At 40.1% G+C, this 27,610-nt stretch overlaps 1 protein-coding gene across 1 annotated transcript in view; it reads left to right on the top strand.

Moving 5' to 3' along the window:
- Window positions 1–27,610, top strand: part of INTS3 (integrator complex subunit 3) — an 883,995-nt gene that overhangs the window by 309,944 nt on the left and 546,441 nt on the right. The window contains 1 exon segment of the mRNA XM_053719732.1: window positions 23,219–23,310. Within this exon segment, the coding sequence (XP_053575707.1) occupies window positions 23,219–23,310 (92 nt within the window).

Here is a 27,610-nt window from a genome sequence, read left to right as displayed (position 1 = left end):
CTTTCAAGGGGAAAACGCTGTTTGGCCCTGACTTGAAAGAGATTATCTCTGATATCACTGGGGGTAAGGGCCACGCCCTTCCTCAGGATCGGCCTTCCAAGGCAAAAAATAAACCTAATTTTCATCCCTTTCGTAGAAACGGACCAGCCCAAAGTGCTACGTCCTCTAAGCAAGAGGGTAATACTTCTCAAGCCAAGCCAGCTTGGAGACCAATGCAAGGCTGGAACAAGGGAAAGCAGGCCAAGAAACCTGCCACTGCTACCAAGACAGCATGAAATGTTGGCCCCCGATCCGGGACCGGATCTGGTGGGGGGCAGACTCTCTCTCTTCGCTCAGGCTTGGGCAAGAGATGTTCTGGATCCTTGGGCGCTAGAAATAGTCTCCCAAGGTTATCTTCTGGAATTCAAGGGGCTTCCCCAAGGGGGAGGTTCCACAGGTCTCAGTTGTCTTCAGACCACATAAAAAGACAGGCATTCTTACATTGTGTAGAAGACCTGTTAAAAATGGGAGTGATTCATCCTGTTCCATTAAGAGAACAAGGGATGGGGTTCTACTCCAATCTGTTCATAGTTCCCAAAAAAGAGGGAACATTCAGACCAATCTTAGATCTCAAGATCTTAAACAAGTTTCTCAAGGTTCCATCGTTCAAGATGGAAACCATTCGAACTATTCTTCCTTCCAACCAGGAAGGTCAATTCATGACCACGGTGGATTTAAAGGATGCGTATCTACATATTCCTATCCACAAGGAACATCATCGGTTCCTAAGGTTCGCATTCCTGGACAAGCATTACCAGTTTGTGGCGCTTCCTTTCGGATTAGCCACTGCTCCAAGGATTTTCACAAAGGTACTAGGGTCCCTTCTAGCTGTGCTAAGACCAAGGGGCATTGCTGTAGTACCTTACTTGGACGACATTCTGATTCAAGCGTCGTCCCTTCCTCAAGCAAAGGCTCACACGGACATAGTCCTGGCCTTTCTCAGATCTCACGGATGGAAAGTGAACGTGGAAAAGAGTTCTCTATCTCCGTCAACAAGGGTTCCCTTCTTGGGAACAATAATAGACTCCTTAGAAATGAGGATATTTCTGACAGAGGCCAGAAAAACAAAGCTTCTAGACTCTTGTCGGATACTTCATTCCGTTCCTCTTCCTTCCATAGCTCAGTGCATGGAAGTGATCGGGTTGATGGTAGCGGCAATGGACATAGTTCCTTTTGCGCGCATTCATCTAAGACCATTACAACTGTGCATGCTCAGTCAGTGGAATGGGGATTATACAGACTTGTCTCCGAAGATACAAGTAAATCAGAGGACCAGAGACTCACTCCGTTGGTGGCTGTCCCTGGACAACCTGTCACAAGGGATGACATTCCGCAGACCAGAGTGGGTCATTGTCACGACCGACGCCAGTCTGATGGGCTGGGGCGCGGTCTGGGGATCCCTGAAAGCTCAGGGTCTTTGGTCTCGGGAAGAATCTCTTCTACCGATAAATATTCTGGAACTGAGAGCGATATTCAATGCTCTCAAGGCTTGGCCTCAGCTAGCGAGGGCCAAGTTCATACGGTTTCAATCAGACAACATGACAACTGTTGCGTACATCAACCATCAGGGGGGAACAAGGAGTTCCCTAGCGATGGAAGAAGTGACCAAAATCATTCTATGGGCGGAGTCTCACTCCTGCCACCTGTCCGCTATCCACATCCCAGGAGTGGAAAATTGGGAAGCGGATTTTCTGAGTCGTCAGACATTGCATCCGGGGGAGTGGGAACTCCATCCGGAAATCTTTGCCCAAGTCACTCAGCTGTGGGGCATTCCAGACATGGATCTGATGGCCTCTCGTCAGAACTTCAAAGTTCCTTGCTACGGGTCCAGATCCAGGGATCCCAAGGCGGCTCTAGTGGATGCACTAGTAGCACCTTGGACCTTCAAACTAGCTTATGTGTTCCCGCCGTTTCCTCTCATCCCCAGGCTGGTAGCCAGGATCAATCAGGAGAGGGCGTCGGTGATCTTGATAGCTCCTGCGTGGCCACGCAGGACTTGGTATGCAGATCTGGTGAATATGTCATCGGCTCCACCTTGGAAGCTACCTTTGAGACGAGACCTTCTTGTTCAGGGTCCGTTCGAACATCCGAACCTGGTTTCACTCCAGCTGACTGCTTGGAGATTGAACGCTTGATCTTATCGAAGCGAGGGTTCTCAGATTCTGTTATCGATACTCTTGTTCAGGCCAGAAAGCCTGTAATTAGAAAGATTTACCACAAAATTTGGAAAAAATATATCTGTTGGTGTGAATCTAAAGGATTCCCTTGGGACAAGGTTAAGATTCCTAAGATTCTATCCTTCCTTCAAGAAGGATTGGAAAAAGGATTATCTGCAAGTTCCCTGAAGGGACAGATTTCTGCCTTGCCTGTGTTACTTCACAAAAAGCTGGCAGCTGTGCCAGATGTTAAAGCCTTTGTTCAGGCTCTGGTTAGAATTAAGCCTGTTTACAAACCTTTGACTCCTCCTTGGAGTCTCAATTTAGTTCTTTCAGTTCTTCAGGGGGTTCCGTTTGAACCCTTACATTCCGTTGATATTAAGTTATTATCTTGGAAAGTTTTGTTTTTAGTTGCAATTTCTTCTGCTAGAAGAGTTTCAGAATTATCTGCTCTGCAGTGTTCTCCTCCTTATCTGGTGTTCCATGCAGATAAGGTGGTTTTACGTACTAAACCTGGGTTTCTTCCAAAAGTTGTTTCTAACAAAAACATTAACCAGGAGATTATCGTACCTTCTCTGTGTCCGAAACCAGTTTCAAAGAAGGAACGTTTGTTGCACAATTTGGATGTTGTTCGCGCTCTAAAATTCTATTTAGATGCTACAAAGGATTTTAGACAAACATCTTCCTTGTTTGTTGTTTATTCCGGTAAAAGGAGAGGTCAAAAAGCAACTTCTACCTCTCTCTCTTTTTGGATTAAAAGCATCATCAGATTGGCTTACGAGACTGCCGGACGGCAGCCTCCCGAAAGAATCACAGCTCATTCCACTAGGGCTGTGGCTTCCACATGGGCCTTCAAGAACGAGGCTTCTGTTGATCAGATATGTAGGGCAGCGACTTGGTCTTCACTGCACACTTTTACCAAATTTTACAAGTTTGATACTTTTGCTTCTTCTGAGGCTATTTTTGGGAGAAAGGTTTTGCAAACCGTGGTGCCTTCCATTTAGGTGACCTGATTTGCTCCCTCCCTTCATCCGTGTCCTAAAGCTTTGGTATTGGTTCCCACAAGTAAGGATGACGCCGTGGACCGGACACACCTATGTTGGAGAAAACAGAATTTATGTTTACCTGATAAATTACTTTCTCCAACGGTGTGTCCGGTCCACGGCCCGCCCTGGTTTTTTTAATCAGGTCTGATAATTTATTTTCTTTAACTACAGTCACCACGGTACCATATGGTTTCTCCTATGCAAATATTCCTCCTTAACGTCGGTCGAATGACTGGGGTAGGCGGAGCCTAGGAGGGATCATGTGACCAGCTTTGCTGGGCTCTTTGCCATTTCCTGTTGGGGAAGAGAATATCCCACAAGTAAGGATGACGCCGTGGACCGGACACACCGTTGGAGAAAGTAATTTATCAGGTAAACATAAATTCTGTTTTTAGAACGTTATGAAACTTCGTTTTGGAGAAAATATAGGTCAGTAGGTTTTAATTAATGTTAACTTTAATATGTTAGTTGTTTAGCTTAAAAATTATAACAGAAAGTAATCCTTTAAGGAATCAGTAAGGTTTCTGATCAAGTTGTGGCTAGCCAGGGTGTCGTTTCTCAAATTGTTGATGAAGAAAACATGTCGGTAGCGTCTGAGGGTGAAATCTCAGACTCGGATAGTGTAATTTCTTCTTCTGATGCTGAAGTTGTATCCTTAAGTAATAAGCAAAGGTGTTCTAGCTTAAATCTGAAGGACGTTATGACTACTTTGGACAACTGCGACACGAAGGTCGTAGTCAATCCTAAAAAGTCTAGTAAGCTAAACAAGTACTTCGATGTTCCCTCCACTGTGGAGGTATTTCCTGTGCCAGACCGTGCTACAGAGATTATTGCACGGGAGTGGGATAGACCTGGTATTCCCTTTTCTCCATCTCCTTTTTTCAAGAAGATGTTTCCTATAGCGGATTCGATTAGGGAGGCGTGGCAGACGGTTCCTAAGGTAGAAGGAGCGATCTCCACTTTGGCTAAGAGGACTACTATTCCCATAGAGGAATTAAAGGACCCAATGGATAAAAAGTTGGAGGCTTTATTAAAGAAAAAAAAAAGTCAAAACTTCTGGCGATTCCTTACAAGGGTAAGACCTTCTTTGGGCCTGGTTTGGCTGAGATCATCTCAGATATTACAGGAGGAAAGGGATCCTTTCTTCCTCAAGATAGAAAGAATAAGCAGAAAGGACGACAGAGTAATTTTCGTTCATTTCGTAACTTTTAAGGTAAATCCTCCCTTCCCTCTTCCAAACAAGGCCAAGTCATTCTGGAAGCCTAGTCAGTCTTGGAACAAGGGAAAGCAGTCTAAGAAACCTGCAGCTGACCCAAAGTCAGCATGAAGGGTCGGCCCCCGATCTGGGAGCGGATCTAGTAGGGGGCAGACTTTCCTTTTTCGCTCAAGCCTGGATACGAGATGTTCCGGATCCCTGGGCGGTGGACATCGTATCCCAAGGGTACAAAATAGAATTCAAGACTTTCCCTCCAAGAGGAAGGTTTCTCCTCTTCAGATTATCTGTAGACCAGATAAAAAGAGAGAGGCGTTCTTACATTGTGTCAAGGACCTTGCCTCTCTGGGAGTAATAGTTCCTGTTCCTCCACAGGAACAGGGCCTGGGATTTTACTCAAATCTGTTCGTAGTTCCCAAAAAGGAGGGAACTTTCAGGCCAATCTAAACCTAAAGTGCCTAAACAAGTTCCTCAGGGTTCAATCCTTCAAGATGGAGACTATACGCTCCATTCTTCCCTTGGTTCAAGAAGGTCAATTCATGACAACCATAGACTTAAAGGATGCGTACCTGCATGTTCCCATCCACAGAAATCATCACAAGGTTCTGAGATTCGCCTTCTTGGGTAATCACTTTCAGTTTGTAGCTCTTCCATTCGGCCTTGCCACAGCCCCCAGAATTTTCTCAAAGGTTCTGGGAGCTCTGTTGGCAGTTATCCGATCTTGGGGCATTGCAGTGGTGCCTTATCTGGACGACATTCTGGTTCAGGCAATGCCTTTTCAACAAGCAAAATCTCATACGGAGATCTTGTAGTCTTTTCTTTGCTCCCATGGATGGAAGGTGAATCTGGAAAAAAGTTCTGATTCCAGCTACAAGAGTAGTGTTCTTAGGGACCATAATAAACACTCTTTTAATGAAGATATTTCTGACAGAGGTCAGAAAATTAAACATTCTCAACTCTTGCCTGTCCCTTCAGGCCTCTCCTCGGCCGTCAGTGGTCCAATGTATGGAGGCAATTTGCCTGATGGTGGCTTCTATGGACATCATTCCATTTGCTCGGTTCCATCTCAGACCTCTGCAGTTATGCATGCTAATACAATGAAATGGGGACGATACAGATCTGTCTCCACGAATAGATTTGGATCAGGCGACAAAAGACTCTCTTCCGTGGTGGTTGTCTCAGGGACACCTGTCACAGGGAACTTGCTTTTGCAGACTCTCCTGGGTGATTGTCACCACGGATGCCAGCGTTCTGGGTTGGGGAGCAGTCTGGGGCTTGCTGAAGGCTCAGAGTCTGTGGACTTGGGAGGAGTCGGAACTCCCCATAAACATAGAGCTGAGAGCGATCTTCAATGCTCTATTGGCCTGGCCTCAGTTAGCTTTAGCCCGGTTTATCAGGTTCCAGTCTGACAATATAACATCGGTGGCATACATCAAACACCAGGGAGGAACTCGGAGCGCCTTAGCCATGACGGAGGTGGCCCGAATTATTCAGTGGGCGGAGACCCACAAATGCTGTCTATCCGTGATCCACATTCCAGGAGTGGACAATTGGGAAACAGATTTTCTGAGCAGACAGATCTTTCATCCCGGGAGTGGGAACACCATCCGGAGGTGTTTTCCAGTCTGTTCCTCGAATTGGGGGCTGCCAGATCTGGATCCCATGGCCTCCCGACAGAACGCCAAGCTTCCGAGGTACGGTTCGAGGTCCAGGGATCCTCAGGCAGTCCTGATAGATGCTCTGGAGGTCCCTTGGAACTTCATACTAGCATACCTGTTTCCACTGTTTGCTCTACTTCCAAGAGTCATTGCTCGGAACAAGCAGGAGAGGGTGTCTGTGATTCTCATAGCTCCAGCATGGCCTTGCAGCATCTGGTATGCAGACTTAGTGGAGATGTCATCTGTTCACCTTGGAGACTTCCTCTAAGGAAGGACCTTCTACTTCAGGGTCCCTTCCTTCATCCAAATATCATTTCTCTGAAGCGGACTGCTTGGAGATTGAACGCTTAAGTTTAGCTAAGCGTGGGTTTTCTGAGTCGGTCATTGAGACCTTGATCCAGGCCCGTAAGCCTGTGACTCATAGGATTTACCATAATATATGGTGTAAATATTTGTATTGGTGTGAATCCAAAGGATACTCTTGGAGTAGAGTTAGGATTCCTAGGATTTTGTCTTTTCTTTCATGTAATTAGCAAGAGTCCATGAGCTAGTGACGTATGGGATATACATTCCTACCAGGAGGGGCAAAGTTTCCCAAACCTTAAAATGCCTATAAATACACCCCTCACCACACCCACAATTCAGTTTTACAAACTTTGCCTCCGATGGAGGTGGTGAAGTAAGTTTGTGCTAGATTCTACGTTGATATGCGCTCCGCAGCAAGTTGGAGCCCGGTTTTCCTCTCAGCGTGCAGTGAATGTCAGAGGGATGTGAGGAGAGTATTGCCTATTTGAATGCAGTGATCTCCTTCTACGGGGTCTATTTCATAGGTTCTCTGTTATCGGTCGTAGAGATTCATCTCTTACCTCCCTTTTCAGATCGACGATATACTCTTATATATACCATTACCTCTGCTGATTCTCGTTTCAGTACTGGTTTGGCTTTCTACAAACATGTAGATGAGTGTCCTGGGGTAAGTAAATCTTATTTTCTGTGACACTCTAAGCTATGGTTGGGCACTTTGTTTATAAAGTTCTAAATATATGTATTCAAACATTTATTTGCCTTGACTCAGAATGTTCAACATTCCTTATTTTTCAGACAGTCAGTTTCATATTTGGGATAAATGCATTTGTTTCAATCATTTTTTCTTACCTTAAAATTTTTTTGACTTTTTCCCTGTGGGCTGTTAGGCTCGCGGGGGCAGAAAATGCTTCATTTTATTGCGTCATTCTTGGCGCTGACTTTTTTGGCGCAAATTTTTTTTTCTGTTTCCGGCGTCATACGTGTCGCCGGAAGTTGCGTCATTTTTTTACGTTTTTTTGCGTCAAAAATGTCGGCGTTCCGGATGTGGCGTCATTTTTGGCGCCAAAAGCATTTAGGCGCCAAATAATGTGGGCGTCTTTTTTGGCGCTAAAAAATATGGGCGTCACTTTTGTCTCCACATTATTTAAGTCACATTATTTATTGCTTCTGGTTGCTAGAAGCTTGTTCACTGGCATTTTTTTCCCATTCCTGAAACTGTCATTTAAGGAATTTGATCAATTTTGCTTTATATGTTGTTTTTTTCTTTTACATATTGCAAGATGTTCCACGTTGCAACTGAGTCAGAAGATACTTCAGGAAAATCACTGCCCAGTGCTGGAGCTACCAAGCTAAGTGTATCTGCTATAAACTTTTGGTATCTGTTTCTCCAGCTGTTGTTTGTATTGCATGTCATGTCAAACTTATTAATGCAGATAAAATTTCCTTTAGTACTGTTACATTACCTGTTGCTGTTCCGTCAACATCTAATTTTCAGAGTGTTCCTGATAACATAAGAGATTTTATTTTTTAAATCCATTAAGAAGGCTATGTCTGTTATTTCTCCTTCTAGTATACATAAAAGTCTTTTAAAACTTCTCTTTTTTTCAGATGAATTTTTAAATGAACATCATCATTCTGATACTGATAATGGTTCTTCTGGTTCAGAGGTTTCTGTCTCAGAGGTTGATGCTGATAAATCTTTGTATTTGTTCAAGATGGAATTTATTCGTTCTTTACTTAAAGAAGTATTATTTGCATTAGAAATATAGGATTCTGGTCCTCTTGATACTAAATGTAAACGTTTAAATAAGGTTTTTAAATCTCCTGTAGTTATTCCAGAAGTGTTTTATCTCCCTGATGCTATTTCTGAAGTAATTTCCAGGGAATGGAATAATTTGGGTAATTTATTTACTCCTTCTAGACGTTTAAGCAATTATATCCTGTGCCATCTGACAGATTAGAGTTTTTTGGGACAAAAATCCCTAAGGTTATGGGGCTGTCTCTACTCCTGCTAAATGTACTACTATTCCTACGGCAGATAGTACTTCATTTAAGGATCCTTTAGATAGGAAAATTGAATCCTTTCTAAGAAAAGCTTACTTATGTTCAGGTAATCTTCTTAGACCTGCTATATTTTTAGCGGATGTTGCTGCAGCTTCAACTTTTTGGTTAGAAGCTTTAGCGCAACAAGTAACAGATCATAATTTTATAGCATTATTATTATTCTATAACATGCTAATAATTTTATTGGTGATACCATCTTTTGATATCATTAGAGTTGATGTCAGGTATATGTCTCTAGCTATTTTAGCTAGAAAAGCTTTATGGATTAAACTTGGAATGCTGATATGTCTTCTAAGTCAACTTTGCTTTCCCTTTCTTTCCAGGGTAAATAATCATTTTCGTTCCTTTCCTCAGAATTGGCTTCAAGTTAAGGCCTCCTGCTAAGAGATTTTTTTCTTTCCCGTGTCCCAGTTAACACAGCAAAGGCTCAGCATTTCTGAAATGTGTTTCAGATCTAGAGTTGGCTGGAGTATTTATGCCAGTTCCAGTTCTGGAACAGGGGCTGGGGTTTTATTTTATCTCTTCATTGTACCAAAGAAGGTCAATTCCTTCAGACCAGTTCCGGATCTATCATTATTGAATCGTTATGTTAGGATACCAACATTCAAGATGGTTACTGTAGGACTATCCTGCCTTTTGTTTAGCAAGGGCATTATATGTCTACAATAGATTTACAGGATGTGTATCTGCATATTCCGATTCATCCAGATCACTTTTAGTGTCTGAGATTCTCTTTTTAGACAAGCATTACCAGTTTTTTGGCTCTACCGTTTGGCCTAGCCTCAGTTCCAAGAATTTTTTTCAAAGGTTCTCGGTGCCCTTCTTTCTGTAATCAGAGAACAGGGTTTTGGTATTTCCTTATTTGGACGATATCTTGGTACTTGCTCAGTCTTCTCATTTTCGAAGAATCTCATACGAATCGACTTGTGTTGTTTCTTCAAGTTCATGGTTGGAGGATCAATTTACCAATCAATTTATTGATTCCTCAGACAAGGGTAACCTTTTTAGGTTTCTAGATAGATTCAGTGTCTATGACTCTGTCCTTGTCAGACAAGAGAAGTTTAACATTGATATCAGCTTGTCAAAACCTTCAGTCACAATCATTCCCTTTGGTAGCCTTATGCATGGAAATGTTGGGTCTTAGGACTGCCGCATCAGATGCAATCTCCTTTGCTCGTTTTCACATGCGACCTCTTCAGCTCTGTATGCTGAACCAATGGTGCAGGGATTACTCAAAGATATCTCAATTAATATCTTTAAACCGATTTTACGACACTCTCTGACATGGTGGACAGATCACCATCGCTTAGTTCAGGGGGCTTCTTGTTTTTCCGACCTGGACTATAATCTCAACAGATGCAAGTCTTACAGGTTGGGGAGCTGTGTGGGGGTTTCTGACGGCACAAGGGGTTTGGGAATCTCAGGAGGTGAGATTTCCGATCAATATTTGGAACTCCGTGCAATTTTCAGAGCTCTTCAGTCTTGGCCTCTTCTGAAGAGAGAGTTGTTCATTTGTTTTCAGATAGACAATGTCACAACTGTGGCATACATCAATCATCAAGGAGGGACTCACAGTCCTCTGGCTATGAAAGAAGTATCTCGAATTTTGGTTTGGGCGGAATCCAGCTCCTGTCTAATCTCTGCGGTTCATATCCCAGGTATGGACAATTGGAAAGCGGATTATCTCAGTCGCCAAACGTTGCATCCGGGCGAATGGTCTCTTCACCCAGAGGTATTTCTTCAGATTATTCAAATGTGGGAACTTCCAGAAATAGATCTGATGGCTTCTCATCTAAACAAGAAACTTCCCAGGTATCTGTCCAGATCCCGGGATCCTCAGGCGGAGGCAGTGGATGCATTATCACTTCCTTGGAAGTATCATCCTGCCTATATCTTTCCGCCTCTAGTTCTTCTTCCAAGAGTAATCTCCAAGATTCTGAAGGAATGCTCGTTTGTTCTGCTGGTAGCTCCGGCATGGCCTCACAGGTTTTGGTATGCGGATCTTGTCCGGATGGCCTCTTGCCAACCGTGGACTCTTCCGTTAAGACCAGACCTTCTGTCTCAAGGTCCTTTTTTTCATCAGGATCTGAAATCCTTAAATTTAAAGGTATGGAGATTGAACGCTTGATTCTTGGTCAACGAGGTTTCTCTGACTCTGTGATTAATACTATGTTTCAGGCTCGTAAATCTGTATCCAGAGAGATATATTATAGAGTCTGGAAGACTTCTATTTCTTGGTGTCTTTCTCATCATTTTTCTTGGCATTCTTTTAGAATACCGAGAATATTACAGTTTCTTCAGGATGGTTTAGATAAGGGTTTGTCCGCAAGTTCCTTGAAAGGACAAATCTCTGCTCTTTCTGTTCTTTTTCACAGAAAGATTGCTATTCTTCCTGATATTCATTGTTTTGTACAAGCTTTGGTTCGTATAAAGCCTGTCATTAAGTCAATTTCTCCTCCTTGGAGTTTGAATTTGGTTCTGGGGGCTCATCAAGCTCCTCCATTTGAACCTATGCATTCATTGGACATTAAATTACTTTCTTGGAAAGTTTTGTTTCTTTTGGCCATCTCTTCTGCCAGAAGAGTTTCTGAATTATCTGCTCTTTCTTGTGAGTCTCCTTTTCTGATTTTTCATCAGGATAAGGCGGTGTTGCGAACTTCTTTTGAATTTTTACCTAAGTTGTGAATTCCAACAACATTAGTAGAGACATTGTGGTTCCTTCATTATGTCCTAATCCTAAGAATTCTAAGGAGAAATCGTTGCATTCTTTGGATATTGTTAGAGCTTTGAAATATTATGTTGAAGCTACTAAGTCTTTCCGAAAGACTTCTAGTTTATTTGTTATCTTTTCCGGTTCTAGAAAGGCCAGAAAACTTCTGCCATTTCTTTGGCATCTTGGTTGAAATCTTTAATTCATCTTGCCTATGTTGAGTCGGGTAAAACTCCGCCTCAGAGGATTACAGCTCATTCTACTAGGTCAGTTTCTACTTCCTGGGCGTTTAGGAATGAAGCTTCGGTTGATCAGATTTGCAAAGCGGCAACTTGGTCCTCTTTGCATACTTTTACCAAATTCTACCATTTTGATGTATTTTCTTCTTCTGAAGCAGTTTTTGGTAGAAAAGTACTTCAGGCCGCGGTTTCAGTTTGAATCTTCTGCTTATGTTTTTCATTAAACTTTATTTTGGGTGTGGATTATTTTCAGCAGGAATTGGCTGTCTTTATTTTATCCCTCCCTCTCTAGTGACTCTTGTGTGGAAAGATCCACATCTTGGGTAGTCATTATCCCATACGTCACTAGCTCATGGACTCTTGCTAATTACATGAAAGAAAACATAATTTATGTAAGAACTTACCTGATAAATTCATTTCTTTCATATTAGCAAGAGTCCATGAGGCCCGCCCTTTTTTGTGGTGGTTATGATTTTTTTGTATAAAGCACAATTATTCCAATTCCTTATTTTATATGCTTTCGCACTTTTTTCTTATCACCCCACTTCTTGGCTATTCGTTAAACTGAATTGTGGGTGTGGTGAGGGGTGTATTTATAGGCATTTTAAGGTTTGGGAAACTTTGCCCCTCCTGGTAGGAATGTATATCCCATACGTCACTAGCTCATGGACTCTTGCTAATATGAAAGAAATGAATTTATCAGGTAAGTTCTTACATAAATTATGTTTTTTCCAGGAGGGTCTGGAGAAGGGATTGTCGGCTAGTTCCCTGAAAGGTCAGATTTCAGCGTTGTCTATTCTGTTGCATAAGGCCTGGCTGATGTGCCAGATGTGCAATCTTTTTGTCAGGCCTTGATCAGGATCAGGTTCTGTTTGAGCCTATACATTTCTTAGGTACAGGTATACCTCACTTTACAGCGCTTCGCTAATACAGCGCTTCGCTAATACAGCGCTTTGCAGAGCTGAAGTTCAACCTCCAAATATTTGAAACAGTGCTGTAATCTTAGTGAGATTGCGAGAAAAGTGACTGGCACCATTTTGTTATGTGCAGTTTACTCTGTTTACAGCATTACAGTGCAATCTGTGTCTCAGTGTTATAGTCTGGCAAATTGTACTACAGTAATTGACACTATTTTACAGGTACAGTATTTATTGAATACTGTGCTCAGCTAGTGTTAAACTAAACTTAATGCTATTGCACCACTAATATATGTTAGTTTAAACATGTTTTTAAGTTTTTAAACACTGGCAAGTGAAAAGATAGCTAAAACTGCCTTGTTTCACTTTAAGGCGGTTTTCACTTTACAGCAAGGCTCCGGTCCCTAACCCGCTGTATGAGCGGGGGTATACCTGTATTAAGATGTTATCTTGGAAATTTTAGTTTCTTGTTGCTATGTCCTCTGCTAGGAGAGTTTCTGAACTCTCTGCTTTACAGTGTGATTCCCATAATCTTATCTTTAATTCTGCTAAGGTGGTTCTGCATATTAAGTTTGGTTTCCTATCTAAAGTTGTTTCAGTCAAGAATATTATTCAGGAAATGCCTTCTTTGTTTCCTTATCCTTTTTCTCACAAAGAATGTTTGTTACATAATCTAGATGTTGTGTGAGCGTTAAAATTTTATCTGCAGGCAACTAAGGACTTTCGTCAGTCTTCTGCTTTGTTTGCTTTTCTGGGAAACGCAAGGGTCAGAAAGCTACGGCTACTTCGCTTTCCTTTTGGCTGAAGAGTGTTATTCGTTTGGTATATGAGACTGCTGGAGAGCAACCTCCTGTCCACAGCTCATTCCACGAGGGCTGTTTCTTCTTCCTGGGCCTTCAAAAATGTAGCTTCTGTGGAAGAGATTTGCAAGGCTGCAACTTGGTCATCTTTGCATACTTTTTCCAAATTCTATAAATTTGATACTTTTGCCTCGGCTGAGGCTTCTTTTGGGAGAAAGGTTCTTCAAGCTGTGGTGCCTTCTGTTTAGGTTACCTGTCTTGTCCCTTCCTAATCATCTGTGTCCTCTAGCTTGGGTATTGGTTCCCAACAGTAATTGATGATTCGTGGACTCACTGTGTCATTAGAAAGAAAACAACATTTATGCTTACCTGATGAATTTCTTTCTTTCTTGACACGTTGAGTCCACGGCCCTCCCTGTATTTTTCAGGTTCTTTTTTACATAAACCTCAGGCATCTCCGTACCTTGTTACTTCCTTTCTCTCCTTTCCTTTGGTCGAATGACTGGGGATAGTGGGTAGGGAAGTGATACTTAACAGCTTTTGCTCTGGTGCTCTTTGCCGCCTCCTGCTGGCCAGGAGTGATATTCTCAACAGTAATTGATGATGGTCCGTGGCCTCACCGTGTCAAGAAATAAATACATTTATCAGGTAAGCATAAATTTTGTTTTTGCTTACTTTAGGGTTTAAAAATCCAAGGTGGCTGAGAATAAGTATGTTAATTGTCTAGATTTAATTTATTAACCTGTGGTTAAATCTCCAAAGGTTTTTCCTATTCCTGATACTTTCTCTGAGATAGTAGCTCTAGGGAATGGTCTAAGTCAAGTAATCCCTTTAATTCTTAAAGGATTACTTTCTGTTATAATTTCTTTCATGTAATTAGCAAAAGTCCATGAGCTAGTGACGTATGGGATATACATTCCTACCAGGAGGGGCAAAGTTTCCCAAACCTTAAAATGCCTATAAATACACCCCTCACCACACCCACAATTCAGTTTTACAAACTTTGCCTCCGATGGAGGTGGTGAAGTAAGTTTGTGCTAGATTCTACGTTGATATGCGCTCCGCAGCAAGTTGGAGCCCGGTTTTCCTCAGCGTGCAGTGAATGTCAGAGGGATGTGAGGAGAGTATTGCCTATTTGAATGCAGTGATCTCCTTCTACGGGGTCTATTTCATAGGTTCTCTGTTATCGGTCGTAGAGATTCATCTCTTACCTCCCTTTTCAGATCGACGATATACTCTTATATATACCATTACCTCTGCTGATTCTCGTTTCAGTACTGGTTTGGCTTTCTACAACATGTAGATGAGTGTCCTGGGGTAAGTAAATCTTATTTTCTGTGACACTCTAAGCTATGGTTGGGCACTTTGTTTATAAAGTTCTAAATATATGTATTCAAACATTTATTTGCCTTGACTCAGAATGTTCAACTTTCCTTATTTTTCAGACAGTCAGTTTCATATTTGGGATAATGCATTTGAATTAATCATTTTTTCTTACCTTCAAAAATTTGACTCTTTTTTTCCTGTGGGCTGTTAGGCTCGCGGGGGCTGAAAATGCTTCATTTTATTGCGTCATTCTTGGCGCAGACTTTTTTGTCGCAAAAATTCTTTTCCGTTTCCGGCGTCATACGTGTCGCCGGAAGTTGCGTCATTTTTTTACGTTATTTTGCGCCAAAAATGTCGGCGTTCCGGATGTGGCGTCATTTTTGGCGCCAAAAGCATTTAGGCGCCAAATAATGTGGGCGTCTTATTTGGCGCTAAAAAATAAGGGCGTCGCTTTTGTCTCCACATTATTTAAGTCTTATTTTTTCAGTGCTTCTGGTTGCTAGAAGCTTGTTCTTTGGCATTTTTTCCCATTCCTGAAACTGTCATTTAAGGAATTTGATCAATTTTGCTTTATATGTTGTTTTTTCTCTTACATATTGCAAGATGTCTCACGTTGCATCTGAGTCAGAAGATACTACAGGAAAATCGCTGTCTACTGCTGGAGCTAGCAAGCTAAGTGTATCTGCTATAATTTTTGGTATCTGTTTCTCCAGCTGTTGTTTGTATTGCATGTCATGACAAACTTATTAATGCAGATAAAATTTCCTTTAGTACTGTTACATTACCTGTTGCTGTTCCGTCAACATCTAATTTTCAGAGTGTTCCTGATAAACATAAGAGATTTTATTTTTTAAATCCATTAAGAAGGCTATGTCTGTTATTTCTCCTTCTAGTTTACATAAAAGTCTTTTAAAACTTCACTTTTTTCAGATGAATTTTTAAATGAACATCATCATTCTGATACTGATAATGGTTCTTCTGGTTCAGAGGTTTCTGTCTCAGAGGTTGATGCTGATAAATCTTTGTATTTGTTCAAGATGGAATTTATTCGTTCTTTATTTAAAGAAGTATTAATTGCATTAGAAATAGAGGATTCTGGTCCTCTTGATTCTAAATCTAAACGTTTAAATAAGGTTTTTAAATCTCCTGTAGTTATTCCAGAAGTGTTTAATCTCCCTGATGCTATTTCTGAAGTAATTTCCAGGGAATGGAATAATTTGGGTAATTCTTTTACTCCTTCTAAACGTTTAAGCAATTATATCCTGTGCCATCTGACAGATTAGAGTTTTTTTGGGACAAAATCCCTAAGGTTATGGGGCTGTCTCTACTCCTGCTAAATGTGCTACTATTCCTACGGCAGATAGTAATTCATTTAAGGATCCTTTAGATAGTAAAATTGAATCCTTTCTAAGAAAAGCTTACTTATGTTCAGGTAATCTTCTTAGACTTGCTATATTTTAGCGGATGTTGCTGCAGCTTCAACTTTTTGGTTAGAAGCTTTAGCGCAACAAGTAACAGATCATAATTTTATAGCATTATTATTATTCTATAACATGCTAATAATTTTATTGGTGATACCATCTTTGATATCATTAGAGTTGATGTCAGGTATATGTCTCTAGCTATTTTAGCTAGAAAAGCTTTATGGATTAAACTTGGAATACTGATATGTCTTCTAAGTCAACTTTGCTTTCCCTTTCTTTCCAGGGTAATAAATTATTATTTCAACTGTTTCTGGAAGGAAGGGAACTTTTTTTCCAAAGGATAAAAAATCTAAGGTAAATTTAGGTCTAATAATCATTTCGTTCCTTTCCTCACAATAAGGAACAAAAGCCTGATCCTTCATTCTCAGGAGCTGTATCAGTTTGGAAACTATTTCCAGTTTGGAATATATCCAAGCCTTTTAGAAAACCTATAGCCAGCTCCTAAGTACCCATGAAGGTGCGGACCTTATTCCAGCTCAGCTGGTATGGGGCAGATTACGTTTTCTTCAAAGAAATTTTGATCAATTCCGTTCTCAAATTCTGGTTTCAGAACATTGTTTCAGAAAGGTACAGAATTGGCTTCAGTTAAGGCCTCCTGCTAAGAGATTTTTTTCTTTCCCGTGTCCCAGTTAACACAGCAAAGGCTCAGCATTTCTGAAATGTGTTTCAGATCTAGAGTTGGCTGGAGTAATTATGCCAGTTCCAGTTCTGGAACAGGGGCTGGGGTTTTATTTTATCTCTTCATTGTACCAAAGAAGGTCAATTCCTTCAGACCAGTTCCGGATCTATCAATATTGAATCGTTATGTAAGGATATCAACATTCAAGATGGTTACTGTAGGACTGTCCTGCCTTTTGTTTAGCAAGGGCATTATATGTCTACAATAGATTTACAGGATGTGTATCTACATATTCCGATTCATCCAGATCACTTTTAGTGTCTGAGATTCCCTTTTTAGACAAGCATTACCAGTTTTGTGGCTCTACCGTTTGGCCTAGCCTCAGTTCCAAGAATTTTTTTCAAAGGTTCTCGGTGCCCTTCTTTCTGTAATCAGAGAACAGGGTTTTTTTGGTATTTCCTTATTGGACAATATCTGGGTACTTGCTCAGTCTTCTCATTTTCGAAGAATCTCATACGAATCGACTTGTGTTGTTTCTTCAAGTTCATGGTTGGAGGATCAATTTACCAATCAGTTCATTGATTCCTCAGACAAGTGTAACCTTTTTAGGTTTCTAGAATAGATTCAGTGTCTATGACTCTGTCCTTGTCAGACAAGAGAAGTTTAACATTGATATCAGCTTGTCAAAACCTTCAGTCACAATCATTCCCTTTGGTAGCCTTATGCATGGAAATTTTAGGTCTTAGGACTGCCGCATCAGATGCGATCTCCTTTGCTCGTTTTCACATGCGACCTCTTCAGCTCTGTATGCTGAACCAATGGTGCAGGGATTACTCAAAGATATCTCAATTAATATCTTTAAACCGATTATACGACACTCTCTGACATGGTGGGCAGATCACCATCGTTTAGTTCAGGGGGCTTCTTTGTTCTTCCGACCTGGACTATAATCTCAACAGATGCAAGTCTTACAGGTTGGGGAGCTGTGTGGGGGTATCTGACGGCACAAGGGGTTTGAGAATCTCAGGAGGTGAGATTTCCGATCAATATTTTGGAACTCTGTGCAATTTCAGAGCTCTTCAGTCTTGGCCTCTTCTGAAGAGAGAGTTGTTCATTTGTTTTCAGATAGACAATGTCACAACTGTGGCATACATCAATCATCAAGGAGGGACTCACAGTCCTCTGGCTATGAAAGAAGTATCTCGAATTTTGGTTTGGGCAGAATCCAGCTCCTGTCTAATCTCTGCGGTTCATATCCCAGGTATGGACAATTGGAAAGCGGATTATCTCAGTCGCCAAATGTTGCACCTGGGCGAATGGTTTTCACCCAGAGGTATTTCCTCAGATTGTTCAAATGTGGGAACTCTCAGAAATAGATCTGATGGCTTCTCATCTAAACAAGAAACTTCCCTGGTATCTGTCCGGATCCAGGGATCCTCGGGCGGAGGCAGTGGATGCATTATCTCTTCCTTACAAGTGTCATCCTGCCTATATCTTTCCGCCTCTAGTTCTTCTTCCAAGGGTATTCTCTAATATTCTAAAGGAATGCTCGTTTGTCCTGCTGGTAGCTCCAGCATGGCCTCACAGGTTTTGGTATGCGGATCTTGTCCGGATGGCCTCTTGCCAGCTGTGGACTCTTCCGTTAAGACCAGTCTTTCTGTCTCAAGGTTCTTTTTTCCATCAGGATCTCAAAACCTTAATTTTAAGGTGTGGAGTTTGAACGCTTGATTCTTGGTCAAAGAGGTTTCTCTGACTCTGTGATTGATACTATGTGACAGGCTCGTAAATCTGTATCTAGAGAGATATATTATAGAGTCTGGAAGACTTATATTTCTTCAGGATGGTTTAGATAAAGGTTTGTCCGCAAGTTTCTTGAAAGACAAATCTCTGCTCTTTCTGTTCTTTTTCACAGAAGGATTGCTAATCTTCCTGATATTCATTGTTTTGTACAAGCTTTGGTTCGTATAAAACCTGTCATTAAGTCAATTTCTCCTCTTTGGAGTTTGAATTTGGTTCTGGGGGCTCTTCAAGCTTCTCCTTTTGAACCCATGCATTCTTTGGTCGTTATATTACTTTCTTGGAAAGTTTTGTTTCTTTTGGCCATCTCTTCTGCCAGAAGAGTCTCTGAATTATCTACTCTTTTTTTGTGAGTCTCCTTTTCTGATTTTGCATCAGGATAAGGCGGTGCTGCGAACTTCTTTTGAATTTTTTACCTAAGGTTGTGAATTCTAACAACATTAGTAGAGAAATTGTGGTTCCTTCATTATGTCCTAATCCTATGAATTCTAAGGAGAAATCATTGCATTCTTTGGATGCTGTTAGAGCTTTGTAATATTATGTTGAAGCTACTAAGTCTTTCCGAAAGACTTCTAGTCTATTTGTCATCTTTTCCGGTTCTAGAAAAGACCAGAAAGCTTCTGTCATTTCTTTGGCATCTTGGTTGAAATCTTTATTTCATCATGCCTATGTTGAGTCGGGTAACACTCCGCCTCAAAGGATTACAGCTCATTCTACTAGGTCAGTTTCTACTTCCTGGGCGTTTAAGAATGAAGCTTCGGTTGATCAGATTTGCAAAACAGCAACTTGGTCCTCTTTGCATACTTTTACTAAATTCTACCATTTTGATGTGTTTTCTTCTTCTGAAGCAGTTTTTGGTAGAAACGTACTTCAGGCAGTGGTTTCAGTTTGAATCTTCTGCTTATGTTTTTTCATTAAAATTTTATTCTGGGTGTGGATTATTTTCAGCAGGAATTGGCTGTCTTTATTTTATCCCTCCCTCTCTAGTGACTCTTGTGTGGAAAGATCCACATCTTGGGTAATCATTATCCCATACGTCACTAGCTCATGGACTCTTGCTAATTACATGAAAGAAAACATAATTTATGTAAGAACTTACCTGATAAATTCATTTCTTTCATATTAGCAAGAGTCCATGAGGCCCGCCCTTTTTTGTGGTGGTTTTGATTTTTTTTTTTCTATAAAGCACAATTATTCCAATTCCTTATTTTATATGCTTTCGCACTTTTTTCTTATCACCCCACTTCTTGGCTATTCGTTAAACTGAATTGTGGGTGTGGTGCGGGGTGTATTTATAGGCATTTTAAGGTTTGGGAAACTTTGCCCCTCCTGGTAGGAATGTATATCCCATACGTCACTAGCTCATGGACTCTTGCTAATATGAAAGAAATGAATTTATCAGGTAAGTTCTTACATAAATTATGTTTTTTAAGCTAAACAACTAACATATTAAAGTTAATAAACATTAATTAAAACCTACTGACCTATATTTTCTCCAAAACGAAGTTTCATAACGTTCTAAAACTTATATCTTTTATTCGCCGATGATGTCACGTTATCCTGCCCACTATTTTCAGCACTGCATGTTCAAAATACTTAAACCAATAACTTTGTGTTTAAAGCGCCATTTTGAAACCTAGGTATTGTAAACGGATTGGTTCAGAGCAAAGGATACCCACGGAGTGGGTTTGGAAAACAATTACATTTGCAGACAAGATTTCTGATATACGGTAGAGATATGTTAATGAAATGCTATTGATAAAAAGCGTATTTGGGGTAGTTAGTTAGTAACAGGCATAGAAAATATTTACTTACAGTGGCCCTTTAAGTAAGATTTAAAAAAACAAAAAAAAAATATATATATATACTTTACCGGCTTCTAATATGGAACTTTGTTCCTAAGGTGGATTGGGCCATTCCTCCCCTGGCTAAGCATACTACTATTTCTTTGGAGGATAACTTCCTGAAAGGACCCTTTTGATATGAAGTTAGTCTTTCCATAGGAGGTTATTTCAGCAAGCAGATTATCTTTTTAGGCCAGAAGTTTTTGCTGCTGGTGTATCCGCTGCTTCATCCATTAGGTCTTTTCTTTGAAGATTCTGCTAGTGAAGATTTTTTTTAACCTTTTAGTTTTGCTTACATGTTTAAATGCTTTATTTTGAGATGCTATTATCAACATTATTCAAATTAACTCTGAATATGTCTTTCTTTGGCAGTTCTTTCCAGAAGGACTTTATGGTTAATGCTCTGGAGTGCTGATATGGTTTCTAAATTCAGGCTTTTTTCTCTCTCTTCAGGGAAAGATGTTGTTTGGCTCTAGTTTGTATTCTATTATCTCTACTGTGACTGGAGGTAAAGGAGCTTTTCTTTCTCAGGACAAATAGTCAAAGGGTAAATCTAAGGCTTCTAATCGTTTTTATTCCTTTCTTCAAAACAGGAGTCAGAAATCTGTTTCCTCCGCTAAGAAACAAGGTTCCGCTTGCTCTGCTTGGAAGCAAAGTTCAAATTCGAACAGGTCTAAGCAGTCTAAATAATTGACTCCTTCATACAAGTGTGCATAAGGGTACGACCCCTGATCCAGAGGCTTTGGTAGGGAGCGGGTTGCACTTTTTTTCAGGAGGCTTGGTCTCAGTCTTATTTCTTCAGTTCATATTCTAGGGGTGAACACCTAAGAAGCAGATTTTCTCAGCCGTCAGTCTCTGCATCCAGGAAGAGTTTCCTCTTTATCTGGATGTGATCTTTGGATAGATCTCATGGCTTCTCGGTTGAGCAACAAACTTTCCAGGTACTTTGCAAGGACCAGGAATCCTCAGGCAGAATTTGTGGATGCTCTAGTAACTCCATGGTCTTTTTGACTTGCCTATGTTTTTCTTCCTCCTGGTTTTGATTACCAAGAATCAGGCAAGAGGGGTCCTCATTCATTTTTATTGCTCTGGCTTGATTTCGCAGGGCTTGATTTTCAGATCTGCTTCAGATGTCCAGTTGTCCACCATGGCCTCTTCCTCTGTGTCCGGATCTTTTGTCTCATGGTCCATTTTTTCATCAGGGTCTCAAGTCTCTAAACTTGATGGCATGAAGTTTGAAGGTTAGCCCTTAAGCAGAGAGGTTTTTCTAATTCTTTTGTTGATACCTTGATGCAGGCTCGAAAGCCTGTTTCTAGAAATATATATTATAAAGTCTGGAAGGCTTTTATCCCATTCAGTTGCGTTTCATAAGATTGCTAATCTTTATTGATATTCATGGTTTTGTTTAAGCTTTGGCTAGAATGGAGCCTGTTATTAAGCAATTTCTCCTCCTTGGAGTCTTAATTTAATATTGAAGGTTATGCTGGCCTCTCCAGTTGGGCCTATGCATTCGGTAAATATTAAACTTTTATCTTGGAAAGTTTTGTTTTATTTGGCAATCTCTTTTGCTAGAAGAGTTTGAGTTGTCGGCTCTTTCTTCTGATCCTCCTTTTCTTATTTTCAGTCAGGATAATGCAGTTTTGGGAACAAAGTTTGAGTTTTTGCCTAATGTGGTTTCTAAGGATAATATAAATTGGGAAGTTGTTGTCCCTTTTTTATATCCTAATCCCAAGAATTCTTTGGAAAGGCTTCTCCATAACTTGGATTTTATTAGAGCTCTGTAGTATTATGTAGGATTTCATACAAAATTCTAGATTGTTAATTTTTCTGGCTCTAGGAAAGGGCAGAAAGCCACTGAAGTTTATTTGGCTTATTGGTTAAAGTTTTTGATTAATAAGACAGCTCACCACCATGAAAGAAATGAATTTATCAGGTAAAAATAAATTTTGTTTTAATCAAGAAGCAACAGAAATCAATCTGGTGTTGATGAGAGATGAATCAGCCCATTTAAAAAGGGTGTTCCTGCAGCAGCTTTGAATTACGATAAACTCTTACCCAGCACATTGTCCCTTTGAATAGCTGTACTTGATATGACAACTGAAATGATATTCTTTTCCACAAGTTTTGTCATCTTACTCTAGGTGATATGAAAGCTGCATCTCTGTTTTGGGTGCCTCCCTAATTAGTAGCCTCAGATAAACTATATATTGGGTTCCAGTAGTCTTTCCATGAGCTGATTAATAAATATATATTTTTTTTTATTTATAAAAGAGGAGGATATGCATGGCAGATGTGTACAGTGCGAAATATGCTTTGACATTCTAAATAAAATATCTTCAAAGTTTTAAAGAATGTCATGCTCACATCACCTCTGTCCTTTTTTTGTCGTTACGTAAAAAACCAAAAACCTCTTTTAATCTTTACCACTTTTATATGTTCTTTTAATATTCTTTTAATATTCCTGAGTTCTGCTGCCCAATAGACATTTATGATGCATAAAAGTACAAACTCGTTTTTTTTTTTGTTTTTTTTTAAGGTTTTAACCATTTTGAAAAGTAATTTTGTGTCAGTAAAACAAATTGAGTTGAATGGGTACTCCTTTTTATTTAATTTATTTATTTAGTTTTTTTCTGGCTTAGTAGAAATGTGGTTTGCATTTTAAAGTGTTTTTTTTTTGTTACTTTTTTTATTTGAAACTTATCTTTTGGTTCAAGTGTTGCCCATAATGAAGGTAAACTTTATTATTTTTTTGTTATTCACAAATATCTTAATGTGTCAAACTGAGTTTGCTTACAATCTCTTCCATAAGTGTTTTAATTTGTTTGCTATAGGAGTTAGCCTGATGCAGATCTTAAACAAGATTGACTTCCAGTATTGTATTAAAATGTAATACCCTTTCTCTCTGAAAGTAATCCTTTGTAAACAATTTGTGAATGTTTGAAACAAACTTGTACACACTATAAAGTCTAATAAATGTCTTTGACCTTTTTATTCCTGCAGATAATACCAAACTTTTATCCTCACCTAGAGGCTCATGTCCGACAGGGAGTATTCAGCTCTTTAACCCACATCATGGAGAAACGAGTACTGGCGTGAGTATGGTAGACTGATAGGATACAAGTGTAGGGAATAGGTAGCCACTCTACAATCACTTGTAAAATTGATCCCTTACTCCTTAGGTTCCACTCTCCTGCAAGTTCATTTTATTTTTTCCCCTCCACTTAGAGTAGTGTTTTTTTCCCAAGTCACATTAAAGCATAAACCAGTAGCTCCAGTATCTTCCCTTACCTTTGGAATGTTCTTCATCTCCTCAGTCACTCTTACTCTGTTATGTAGTTTGATCTCTCCAAAGAATGATTTCTTTCAATCCTTTCTGATATTTGATGTTCCTGTTTCCTGCAGATTAGTTCCTCTTGTTTCCCTTAGATTAATGTTTTTTTTCTCCCTACTCAGACCAGAGGTTCAACCTTTTTTCCCTCAGTCCTTTGGTTCTTCCCTTTCACTTCCCCATGTCACATGATCAGGGCCGCCACTAGAAATTTTGGGGCCCCTGACTTAACCATTGATCAGGGCCCCCTCCCCCCCTTTGACATGTGCAATTTTTGACCAGGTGATTAAAACGTTAAATGGTGGATTGGTGACTTCCGTAAAGGTCTCATTTGTCTCAAAGTCTGTAGAAAGATGTGAATAATCAGTAGGAAGGTCAAAATGTCCTAAAAAGGAACAGACAATGGACACACATACACACACAAACTCAAACTTGCACATACACCCAAGGAAACACTGACAGAGACAGCCTCAGAAAACACACGAAGAAACACACAGAGACACCCACAGTAAACACAGACATAAACACACAGAGAGACAACAACATAAAACACAGAAAGGCATACATACACACACCCTCACAGAGACACCCACAGAAAACATACACCCTCATGGAGACATCCACAGAAAACACACAAAGACATACATACACACACAAACCCTCACAGAGACACCCACAGAAAACGCACACCCTCACAGAGACATCCACAGAAAACACAGACATACACACCCACCCTCACAGAGGCATCCAGAGAAAATACACAAAGGCAAACATACACACACCCTCGCAGAGACATCCATAGAAAAAGCACAAAGACATCCACACACACCCTCACAGACATCCACAGAAAATGCACAAAGCCATACACACCCACCCTCACAGAGAGACCCACAGAAAAAAATACATACACACTCATAGAGACACAAACCAAAGCACAAAGACAAACACAGACTCCCACAGAAACACTCACATGAGGAAACATTTATGCACCTTGCATCCGCTAAATCAACAGTGTTTGACATGCATGATAAAAAAATTGTAGAAATTAAGAGATCACTTTTTAAAGAATCATATTTATAAATGTGTAAACAAAAATAATTCTGTGAATTCAAAATTGTACATTAATGATCTGGGTAGATGGCTAGATGAAGAAAAGTACTTTTTAAAAGGTTGACATATGTTTGTTTTTCCCCCATTTTCCCCAACCAAGAGCACCACTTCAAATATAGTGTACAAATGTTCCCATCTGTCAGCTGTACTTATGGATTTTGAAAATGCTGTACTCTATATGGTCTTGGTGGAACCATAAGCTGTGGTACTCATACCATTAGATCTGGTTAAATGCAGGATTTAGGCTTGTTGGTATGTATTTCAAAATTAAGTCAGCTGTAGTGTAAACTGAACAGTTTTAAGTTAACCTGGCTCATTTCAAACACTGAGCAATATTAGTCTGAGAGTATAACATTTTATGCAGATGTAAAAATCTTAGATAAAATGCCTCCTTGTATCTGGAAAGTCCTTGCATAAAGTAGCAGTAAACTGGAATGTATTATATATATTTGTGTGTGTGTATAAAAATAAAAAAATGCATATCTGCCAAAAGGGCACCTACCATTTGTGTATTGAGGAGGAAACATTTCTGCATGGTTTTAAATATAGAATTTCTACAGCATTGTCAAATAATCATAAATACACTGCTGCTAAAAAAATGTGTTTTTATGGACCCCTGGCCCCACCATACAACTACTACCACACTGAAGTTACAATCCGAAATTGAATAAAGAAATAAAAAAACAGTTGCTAAGTAAGTCCTACCTCCTCTGCAAATGAAAGTGATCTGCCGCCTGACTCAGGCACACACTGTACAAACAAAGTGCCAAGTCTGTCTCACACTGTGCATAGTGGTTTAGTGCACACTCAGAAATCCTCTCAAATGCTAATACTTTACTCCTTGTAATAACATTTCCCATGCTCAATTAGCACTCTGCTGTAGTACCCACTGGTGGCTGACAAAATTAAAAAAAATTTTTTTTTAGTTCTTGCCTCATGGGGCCCCCCTGACCCATTGGGCCCCTGACAGGAGTCACCCCTGTCACCCCCTGATGGCGGCCCTGCACATGATTCTGCTCTTATGTTTTTGTCCAGCCTCTCCCCTTTTCTCTAAAAGTGTCTCTGAATCACAGACCTGTGTTGGACCTGCCTCACCTGTTGCCCTTCTCTCTTGTATGTGGTTGGTGGCTCCACTATCCTTTCTTAAACTGGAAATTCTGCTTTACCCCTTAAAGGAAATGAATATACTTTTCAGTTTTTAATGAAAAAATATTTGTGTATTTTAAAAATGAAAAACCGCAACAACAAAAAAACAACAACTTTTGTTTGTATTTTGCCTTACTTTTCTGTGATTTAACTCTGGAAAATTGTGTTTTTTTCCAGTTCTGAGAATTAGAAGTGCACACTGCAAGTTTGGCATGCTTAACTCTACTATATGTCCTTAATTGGCCTTAGCAGATTTGATAAGATAATATATTGCAAACCAATGCAGGTTTTACTAATAAAATACATTAGAAAACCAGTCCTGTGGTGCCCTTCCCCCCACATCTGTTCTACGATTACGCTCATAGTAATATGGCTTTTCTCTTGTGAATACAGATTAATGGCTCTTTCATGACCTCAGATCATTACAGGGCTGTGGAGTCGGAAGCAATTTTACATTTAGTCGGAGTCCATTAAAATGTACAGATACAATCAAATAGGCTGAGCTTGCAGAGAGAGCAGATCTCATTAGCTTATCTCTCTTTATTTAGAAAGAATCCTCATCTTTTTTTCTCTCTCGCTCTAAATGCAATGAGACCAGTTCTTAGGGAGATGCTAAAATGTTTATTTCTTTCATGTAAATGGCAAGAGTCCATGAGCTAGTGACATATGGGATATACATTCCTACCTGGAGGGGGCAAAGTTTCCCAAACCTCAAAATGCCTATAAATACACCTTCCACCTCACTCGTACTTCAGTTTTTACAAACTTTGCCTTTGTTGGAGGATGGTGAAGCAAGTTGTGCTTGATTTCTTCTGTGAAAGGCGCTTTTAAACATTTTGAAGCCCAGTTCCTCTCAAGGTACAGTGTTTGTCTGAGGGATGTGAAGGGAGTATTTGCCTGATGATGCCATGTTTTCACCTATGGGAAATCTATTCTAAGGCTCTCTGTGAATTCGGTCGTTGGGATTCAACTGCCACCTCCCTTTACAGATGGACATTATACTCCTCTACCATTACCTCTGCTGATATGTTTCAGTACTGGTTTGGCTGTCTGCTATATGTGGATGGGTGTCTTTAGGTAAGTATGTATATATATCTTTTTTTAAGACACTCTCTGCTATGTTTGGCACTTTATATTTTTAAAGTTTTAAATCTTTATTGCATATATTTGCCATGAGTCAGGTCTATGTTTATTTCCCTTTGCAGTCTAACAGTTTCAGCATGGAAATTTAGTAAATTTTTTCTTACCTGAGGTTCCAGCTAGTTGTAACTTTGGTCTTGTTTTTTCAAATTTTCGTGGGCAAATTAGGCTTGCGATGGCGCAAAATGCTTCTATTTATTGTGTCATTCTTTCACAAATTTTTTTGGCGCCATGGTTAGATTTGTTGTGACGCGAGTCACGTATTGATATTTGCTTTTGTTTTTTATCTAAGCATTTTTTCCCATTCCTGAAACTGCTATTTCTTTCATGTAATTAGCAAGAGTCCATGGGATATACATTCCTACCAGGAGGGGCAAAGTTTCCCAAACCTCAAAATGCCTATAAATACACCCCTCACCACACCCACAAATCAGTTTTACAAACTTTGCCTCCTGTGGAGGTGGTGAAGTAAGTTTGTCTAGATTCTACGTTGATATGCGCTCCGCAGCAGGTTGGAGCCCGGTTTTCCTCTCAGCGTGCAGTGAATGTCAGAGGGATGTGAGGAGAGTATTGCCTATTTGAATTCAATGATCTCCTTCTACGGGGTCTATTTCATAGCTTCTCTGTTATCGGTCGTAGAGATTCATCTCTTAGCTCCCTTTTCAGAT

This window comes from Bombina bombina, chromosome 1 (assembly GCF_027579735.1).
Source record: "Bombina bombina isolate aBomBom1 chromosome 1, aBomBom1.pri, whole genome shotgun sequence".
Classification (NCBI taxonomy): Eukaryota; Metazoa; Chordata; class Amphibia; order Anura; family Bombinatoridae; genus Bombina; species Bombina bombina.
The sequence above is the reverse complement of the archived record's forward strand: the minus strand, read 5'-3'. Positions and strand labels throughout refer to the sequence as shown.